Source organism: Nestor notabilis, unplaced genomic scaffold, assembly GCF_000696875.1.
Source record: "Nestor notabilis isolate BGI_N333 unplaced genomic scaffold, ASM69687v1 scaffold16003, whole genome shotgun sequence".
Classification (NCBI taxonomy): Eukaryota; Metazoa; Chordata; class Aves; order Psittaciformes; family Psittacidae; genus Nestor; species Nestor notabilis.
This window is the reverse complement of record NW_009920714.1, coordinates 12,198-21,056: the sequence shown is the minus strand read 5'-3', so window position 1 is coordinate 21,056 and position 8,859 is coordinate 12,198. Positions and strand designations below refer to the sequence as shown.

At 50.0% G+C, this 8,859-nt stretch overlaps 1 protein-coding gene across 1 annotated transcript; it reads left to right on the top strand.

Moving 5' to 3' along the window:
- Positions 1–1,982: 1,982 nt before the first annotated feature.
- On the top strand, positions 1,983–8,227 carry GTPBP2 (GTP binding protein 2). The gene is made up of 11 exons (XM_010010823.1): positions 1,983–2,006; positions 2,632–2,816; positions 3,121–3,229; positions 3,755–3,952; positions 4,221–4,395; positions 4,985–5,204; positions 5,630–5,765; positions 6,195–6,253; positions 7,006–7,177; positions 7,431–7,595; positions 8,030–8,227. The coding sequence occupies exons 2-11, from the start codon at positions 2,683–2,685 to the stop codon at positions 8,225–8,227; spliced, it is 1,566 nt and encodes a 521-aa protein (XP_010009125.1). The 5' UTR covers positions 1,983–2,006; positions 2,632–2,682.
- Positions 8,228–8,859: the final 632 nt, after the last annotated feature.

The following is an 8,859-nucleotide window of genomic DNA, read 5'->3' as shown; positions in this document are numbered from 1 at the left end:
GGGCCGTCCTGCGGCCGCGGCAGCCGAGTGCCCTCCTGCCCCCCGGTCTCTCCTCTGGGATTTGACGTGGCAGCGGGCAGTGCTTGTGTCCCCAGTGTCAGCGGGCTCCCTGCGTGGTCTGCCAAGCCCTGTCCGTTAGTAGTATCTCGCTGCCTGGTGTCCGTCTGCCGTCTGGGAACTGAATAGGTTTGGAAACAATGCTTTGCTCAGCTCTTAGTGCCGAGCATCCTGTTCGCATCTCTCCCCGAGAGCCGATCTGGTGGGTGTAAATCCCTTTCCACCTGCCAAACTCAGACATTGCTCAGCAGGTGCTAGTGACTCCCTTCACCGCTAATTTGGCAATTGTTTTCTTACATGGAGATGCAGATGGTACTGACAGAGCATGAGGCTCTTGCTTCTTGCAGCAGGAAGAAGTGACATTGGTAGGAAATTGGCAGTCTAAGAGGACTACCACTCTGTGGAGCATCACATTGCCCCGGAGTAAATTGCTTGTCCCCACTCTGTTAACCTTCTATAAAATGCATAAGAGCCTGTGCTTGGAGGGAGCAATTCCTCCACAAGGCAGGGCTGTGACTCTTGGCAAGAAGGGAAATCAGTGCTTTGCTACTGTTAGACGTTCTCCACGGACAGTACTGTACCCTGCAGCCGCAGTTCAGTTTTTGTTCCTTTGAGCTGGAGGCTGGACAGCCGCCTGTGGTTTCAGCACAGCTTCCTGTCCCTGGCTACCCTGTGCAGTATGTGGCCCAGCAAGTCTAGGCTTGTTGCTTTTCTAGTCTCGGCTGCCTTGAAGGAGACCCACACCCTTATTTAGACGACAGCTCAGTATATTAATGTGTTTTTCTTAGAGCTGGAAAGCTGGTAGATGGTAAGAGAGGAAGACTTCCACAAGTACCCTTTTCTCACTGCACAGCTCCGCTGCCCGAGAGCTGAGCTGACAATCCTGAACTTCCCTCTGTTGGCCTTTTGCCACCATAAGCAGTGCTGTGGTTAGGACCTGAGCTAGAAGGCAAGGAGAAGGCTGTTGCCTCTCCTGACATGCAAATAGGTGTCCAGAGGAAAAGGAAGTGCTTAGTGTTGGTAACCCCCTTTAGTCTGCCACAGTACTTGGCTTCCTGGAGGTCACAGCCCTTTCTCAGTGGTCCTTTTACCGAATCAGTGGGAAAATTACTTCAATATTGGCTACAGGTTCTCATTGGGAAGCTGGTGCCTGTTGTGGTTGGACCAAGCCTGATGAGTACGCGGGCCTTTCTGTGTCACGCCAGTCTGGTTTCCGTTCTTCTGAGCACATTGTGTATAGACAGTCTTGATCAGGTCTGGTTCTCCAGAAATGCCAGGCCAGCTTGCTCTACTGCAAAGAAGTCAGTGGCTTACTTCCTTATGTTTGTAGTCCTTCTCTCTTGCAGAGAGACGATACACAAGGATATGGAAAGGAGTCAATGAAAAACTAATTGAGGGAGGGTATCAGTGTGCAGGAGAGGAGGCAGTGACTTTCGTTCCCAGTCCCCTGTTTCTGTGCACATTGGGTGGATGGAAGCTGCTGGATAGTGTGGGAGTGGGATGCTGTGGGGGCACTGTGGGTCATGGTTGGGTGAGGGGGGAGACTCAATCATCTGCTGGCCTGTGCCTTTTTGAAACTGGAACTCTCTCTCTGTGACTGTTAGACTGGCCCTATTCTTTACCAGCAGTAAAAAAATGCCCCCCCAAACAATATTGCCTCCGTGTCCCTCTCTAGTTTTGTCCTCTGGTTTTCATTACATGAGATGCAAACAGTAGAAACAAACTGCAAGTAAGTTCCAGTTGAGTGTAGGAATGAATGGCAGAAGAGGCTGTGACCTAACACAGTATATTTCTGCCAATCTGCCAATCTCCCCCTCTCTGAAACTCAGCATGAGTTGCAGAGTATCTGGGCAGCTGATGCCAATGGAAGTCCCTGCTGGCACAGCATCTAACCTTTCTGTCTCATTTCGTTCTCTGACCAGGCAGAAGATGGGAACATCGAGTACAAGGTGAGCCTTTTGAGGTTGCAGAAGGAGGTCTTTCTCCCAGAGTATTATTTTGCAGTGAGTAACTTCACCAAAGACAGCATATGGGGAACTTGTGTAAGGAAGGGATGGAAAACTGGACACTGTACTAAGGAAATATCAGTCATCTTCTGTGTTTCTGCGCCTAGCTCCCTGTGCTGAGCTGGAAGAGTTTGATCTCGGGACCCATTTTTAGGAAGTGTTTTAGGAGAAGACACCCACTGTGTTTTTCGTGAAATCTTACTCCTGTTGAGAGAGAGGCGCAGGTGTCACTGATAATCATTTGCCGCTTTCTTGTGGCTGTTCCACCATCTGCACTTACTTGGCTCCTGTGTCACAGATAGGTCCCTCAGTGCTGTCTTTACCTCCACAGTAGGTAAGGTATAGATCCCTTTAGCAAGATGCAGGAAAGTTCTACCACGTATATGCACTTTTGTGAAACTCTCTCTTGCCTGTCCTGTGGCTTCTGTGCAGACACTAACATGGGCTGTGGTTTCTAGAGGTGGGTCAGAACTGGGAGCATTGCTTCATGGTGTTGGGCTAGGGAGTTGGGCAATGGGATTCCTTCTGCACCCAGCCTGTGACTAAAACCACCCCCTCCATTGAACAGCTGAAGCTGGTGAATCCCTCACAGTATCGCTTTGAGCACCTGGTGACACAGATGAAGTGGCGACTGCAGGAAGGCCGAGGTGAGGCTGTCTATCAGATCGGCGTGGAGGACAATGGGCTTCTGGTGGGCCTCTCAGAGGAGGAGATGCGTGCTTCGCTCAAGACACTGCGCCGCATGGCAGAGAAGTATGTGTTCCCTTTCATCTGCAGGACCTTCAGGCATAAACAGCCTCCAGTAGAGAGACTTTGGCCCAGGAGTCTCCTGGGGAGCTGGTGGCTCCGTTCTGCAAAGCCTCTGTATGACTGAAATTCCCTCATCATGAGGTTCTGGAAATGCAAAGGCAGTTACAGGGCTTTGGGCTGGAAGCTTGAGGCTTCTTCCCTCCTATTCCCAGCTTTCATCCTATTCATTTTGCCAGCTGTAATTCTAGAGGTGCAAGAGCTGCCAAATACAAGTGTGTCTCACCCCTTCCTTTCATTTTTGTGGCAGGGTTGGGGCTGATATTACGGTACTGCGGGAGAGGGAGGTTGATTACGACAGCGACGTTCCAAGGAAGATAACGGAGGTGCTTGTCCGAAAGGTGCCTGACAACCAGCAGGTAGGGACCTGCGACTCAGCCATCCTCTCCTGCTAAACACTTAGAAGCTTCATGTAAGCAGCTTCCTTTTGGGATGGGAGCCCAAACCCTAGAGGCACTGTGTCATAGGTTGGCCCATAGCAGATGCTTTAAAGAGCTGATAATGCTTTTCATCTCCAAGACTGTGGTTGAGGCAGATACCAGAGGGGACATTGCCTGGAGCACAGGAGAGAAATTATTTCACTTCTATGGCAATAGTTCTGATGCAGGCCAGTGTGCTAACAAGGAAGGATTTAGAGGTCCTGCTGTAACAAATAGCTTTTTTTGTAATATCAAAGCCTGATGTGAAACATCACAATTCCAGAGCGTGTATCACAACTCCTGGGCAGTAGTTTGCTGGGAGTAAGAGCAGAATCTGAGCAAGATTACACTGCACAGTGTCCATTGCGGATGGGAGCTCCCTGAGGCACGTGTCCACCACCACATAGTGTTCATGCACACCCAGCACAGCAGTGGTTCATGATTTCTCTGTTCTTCTACCTGTAGTTCTTAGACCTGCGAGTAGCTGTGCTGGGGAATGTGGACTCAGGGAAGTCGACGCTGTTGGGTGTCCTGACACAGGGAGAGCTGGACAATGGGCGGGGCAGAGCACGCCTCAACCTCTTCCGGCATCTTCATGAAATCCAGTCAGGGAGAACATCGAGCATCAGCTTTGAGATCCTTGGCTTCAACAGCAAAGGAGAGGTGAGCTGCTAAACTCTGAAAGCTGGAGGAGAATAGAGCTACCCTCCTGTTACAACTGAGAGTATGACATGAGGGTAGAGAAGTGACACAGCTCTCTGTCCTTTTAGATGAACCAGAGTGCCACATGTCCATTTGCAGCAGACATTGTGTCTTGCACCTGTGGTGATTGATCTCACTAATTCTGAGGTCAAAATGGATAGATAAGAGCTGAGTTTTCTTCACTTGCCTGCTGGAGCTCCTTTTCTTACTGAGCTCTTATGTCCCTCAGGTGGTAAATTACAGTGACTCCCGAACAGCAGAAGAGATTTGTGAGAGTTCTTCCAAAATGATCACTTTTATTGACCTGGCTGGCCACCACAAGTACCTGAAAACAACCATCTTTGGCCTCACCAGCTACTGCCCAGACTTTGCTATGCTGGTGGTTAGCGCCAACACTGGCATTGGTGAGTGTTGTCCTGCCTGCATGGATTGACACCAATGTGTGAAGAGAAATGGAGAATGGGGGAGTGAGTACTCGTTAGCTGGCAACAACGGTCAGAAAAAACATAATAGCCTGGAAGCCTCTACTGATTTCTTGTAATCCAGTGCCTGGGAAGGGAGCAGAGCTAGGATCCTCTTACCAGCTGTAGCCAGCATTAAACTGTACACCGGACAGAGAGGCTTTGTTTGGAATTTGAGGCTGTGTTTGTCAGAAAACCCCCACAACTTTGGCATGTTCTTAGAGGTGCTGAATCCCAAAACCTTGTAGAAAGGCAGCTGGAATTTTCCCACATCTTTTCTTGACATTTTTGTGGTTGTTTTCTGGCAGACTGCAGCCCAAGAGTGAAAACTACTGCATCTTTCTGAAACAAACAGACGTTTGGTTTTGTTTAAAAGAATAAATTTGCTTTCTCATTGACTGAGAATCAATTTCACTGGTTATGGTGAAATCTCTAGAGTGGGCCTGTGGGACAGCCAGGAGACATAGCTGTCATATGAACAAGCAACAGTGATGTCTGCTATTGCACCTACACTCTCAATTCTTTCCTGCAGCTGGCACAACACGAGAGCACTTGGGCTTGGCCATGGCCCTCAAGGTCCCCTTCTTCATTGTCATCAGCAAAGTTGATTTGTGTTCAAAAGCCACAGTGGAACGGACAGTGAAGCAGCTGGAGCGAATCCTGAAACAGCCAGGCTGCAACAAGCTCCCCCTGCTTGTGAACTCAGATGACGATGCTGTTACAGCAGCACAGCAGTTCGCACAGTCTCCCAAGTAAGGGACCATTCCTTTCTTCTGCTGGGAGCCCACGATTCAGACTGGGCTACTGTATGGAGCTGGGGAAGGGCGGCCACATCCTTAATATCTTGGCTCCTCATCAAATTTCCTACCTTTGCATTCTCCAAGAAGGCATTTTATCCTCCCAGGCCCTCTTCTGAGCTCTGGGAGCAGAATGTGCCCAAGGCTGCACTGGAGTTACTTCTCCATGACAGAAGTGTGGGTTAGCAGGGGATCAGTACCTCGATCACCCACTGAGGCGGAGGTTACTGCAAAGTTGTATGTAGCCCATGTGTCCTGCTTGAGCCATTTATCACTGTTGTCTCTGTCTTTTTGCTGGACTTGGTAAATTCAGAATCCCATCCACCCTCTGCAGCTGTGCTCTCCCCTTCTGCTTATTCCTGTTTATTTGTATCTGACAGCATCACCCCGATCTTCACACTGTCCAGTGTTTCTGGGGAGAACCTGGATCTCTTAAAAGTCTTCCTCAACATTCTGCCTCCACTGACCAACAGTAAAGAGCAGGAAGAACTAATGCAGCAACTAACAGAGTTTCAGGTGCGTAAGGGCAGTTTGTTTCCAGTTCTGGTACCGCAGTCAGTGCCGTGACATGTGACAAGCATCTGGGGGATCTGAAAACCTGGGGTAGGGATGTGGTGAACTCCTGGATTACTAGGAGACATTAAAATAAAGAAAGGGCTCAGTCTTTGGGAAGGGAAAAAAAAAAAAAGCTTGTTAGGCTAGGGCTAGGCTCTGTCCTAACCAAGGGATGCCCATCTCAGCGATAAGATTGTTTCTCTGGTTGCCACTTACAAGGCGGAAGTTCCTCTAATGGGAAGGTAGTGTGAGCAGGTGAAAGCTCCAACATAGTGTCTCTGACCAGCAGAGAGCTTATCTCTGTCCACACAAGGGGTGGGCACCTTGTCCTCATCCTGGAGTGCTATTTCATACCTGTCTGAGAAGCTTATTCTTTTTGCCTTGCTGCAGGTTGATGAAATTTACACTGTGCCAGAGGTGGGGACTGTGGTAGGAGGAACTCTATCGAGGTAAGTGAGGCCAAGTGGACAAATGTGCGTGTGAATGGTTGCTGAAGTTCCCTCAGGGTTGGAGTCATCCACTGCAGATGTGGCAGTGGTGCAAGGCTCAGTCCTGAATGCTTCCAAATAACTGAGCCAAGTGAGGGTAAAGCCTTGCAGGGTGTTGGGAGGTGCCACGAGCAGATTATTGGTGGTGTGGTGGCAAGCAGAGAGTCTGCTCTAAAATTACTGGATTGGGAATGTGACCTGTAGAGTGCTGAAGGAAGGCATTCTGGGATCCAGAGTCAGCAGAGGTTAGTCATGACCCTAAGGTGCTGCTTTCCTCCTTCCACAAGCAAGGAGGAGGAAATGTGGAAGGACAAGTCCTCCAATCCCAGCAGAGGTTAACTGCATGCTACCCCATGAGAATGCAGCTGTCACTCAGTGTTCAGGAGTGATCAGTTTGGCTACCAGCGTATCCACACAGAACGGGTGTCAACCAGTCTCCCCAACAGAAACAGTGCAGTGTGGCAGAGCACTGGGGACAGTGGCCCCTGTCTGTACCTGGTAGTCTTAGGAGTCAGTGTGGCTGTCACTCCTACTGCAGGAAATTCCTGTTCCCACCAGCTTTGCATCCCTGTTGGTTGGTCCTGGGTAAGAGTCCAGGGACACTCACCTCCTTGGCCATGGGGATTTTTGAGGGGAGTTTACCCTTGGAGGGTGAAATTTCTTCCTTGTCTCTTGATGAACTCTGTCCTGCTCTTTTTTCCTGCCCTGGGCAGTGGTATCTGCCGAGAAGGGGAGAACCTGGTGGTTGGTCCCACTGATGATGGGAAGTTCCTCCGGTTGAAAGTGTGCAGTATCCAACGCAACCGCTCCGCCTGCCGCGTGCTGCGGGCCGGGCAGGCAGCCACGCTGGCCCTCGGGCCCTTCGACCGCTCCCTGCTGCGCAAGGTGAGTCCTGCTGCTGCGAGGACTGGAGGCTTCCCTGGAGATCCCCCATTGGTAGGGTGGGAATGAAGTAGAGATGCTTGCAGGAGACTTACTGGAAGAGGAGGAGATGGCCAGGCTGCAAAATAGGATGAGACAAAGCTGAGAATGGGATGCAAATCCAAGTCACAGAATGGAGATGTGTTTGTGGTTTTGGGGGCTGTTCAGAAGCACGGAGACTGGCCCTAATTGGTCGGAGTTTTGGATTGTTGTGCAGGGCATGGTCATGGTGAGCCCAGAAATGAACCCTACTATCTGCTCAGTGTTTGAAGCTGAGATCGTGCTGTTGTTCCATGCCACGACTTTCCGGAAGGGGTTTCAGGTGACAGTGCACGTGGGGAATGTGCGACAGACTGCTGTTGTAGAGAAGATCCACGGAAAGGTAAGCATGGGAGGAAAGGGGAGGAAGATGGATCTCCCTATGGGGTTTGTTGGGATTCCACCATGCCTTCTAGTAAACCTAGGGGCTATTGGTATCTTCAATAGCTATGTCCCTTCCCAGGAGTACACTCCATTTCTTTATCCTGCCTGCTTGGTTGCTTTTCTGCCCAGCATGTTAAAAAAATTCCTTCCTCACAAAGTAAGCAGCATGATGGACTACAGTAAGATTGTGAAGGAAGGTGAACTCTCCATTGTTCAGAGCTAGTGTCTTCCTGTCTCACCTTATGCATACAATAATGGGAAGGGTTCAAGCTCATGCAGTCTGAGGGAGGCAAGCTGTTCATTTACCTGATCTTCTTAGCATCCACATGCACCTCTCCTGCATGCATTGGAATGGTTATCTGGGGTTCTAAGCTCTCCTCCTTTTCTTTTCAGGACAAGCTGCGGACAGGAGAGAAGGCAGTCGTCCGGTTCAGATTCATCAAGCATCCAGAGTACTTGAAGATCGGAGCCAAGCTGCTTTTCCGTGAAGGAGTCACCAAAGGCATTGGGCATGTCACTGACCTCCAAGCCATCACCACCAAAGAAAATGGCCTGGAGGAGTCCCTGGGGCCTGCACAGCTGAGCTTCTGACTACCACTGCGTCAGAATGATCTCCACTCACCAACAACTGGGGAGAAGGATGGAAGCTCCTGTGGCTCTCTGAGTGATGCTGGGAGCTGCTGCTGTCCCATTCTAGCGTGGGTGTCCCTCCTTCACACTGTGAGATGGAACCTGGGAGAGTTTCTTGCATTCAGTGCTGTACATGGGGCAAGTTAAGCATGTCAACATCGCCTGCAGCTTTTGTTACCCTGCCCTCCTTCAGAATAGATCAGAGGCACCTGCAAACCTGGGCAGGCAAGTTCTGGCTTTGTTTACTGTTTGAAAATTACTGGTTGGGAGGAGCAGAACCCTTGAAGACTACCAGTGAAGGGATATTTTTCCATCTCTGACACAAGAGGTGGTCCCATTTCTGCTCTCCAAGTACTGGGTTGGTAACAGTCCTCTCTTGAGTGATCATGCAGAAAATTCTGGGCAGGGGATGGAAGAGGCCCTGACACCCACAGCAGGGGCTTCGTTGAACCTTTCAGAATGCATTCAGGATACTTTTTAACCATTTTAACCTTGGTTGGCTTTAATCTGCTGTGTGTCCATTTGCGTGTTGGTTTTGCATTACTCCAATCTGAGTGTCTTACTGTTGGACAGACATCCTGTTCCCCACTCAT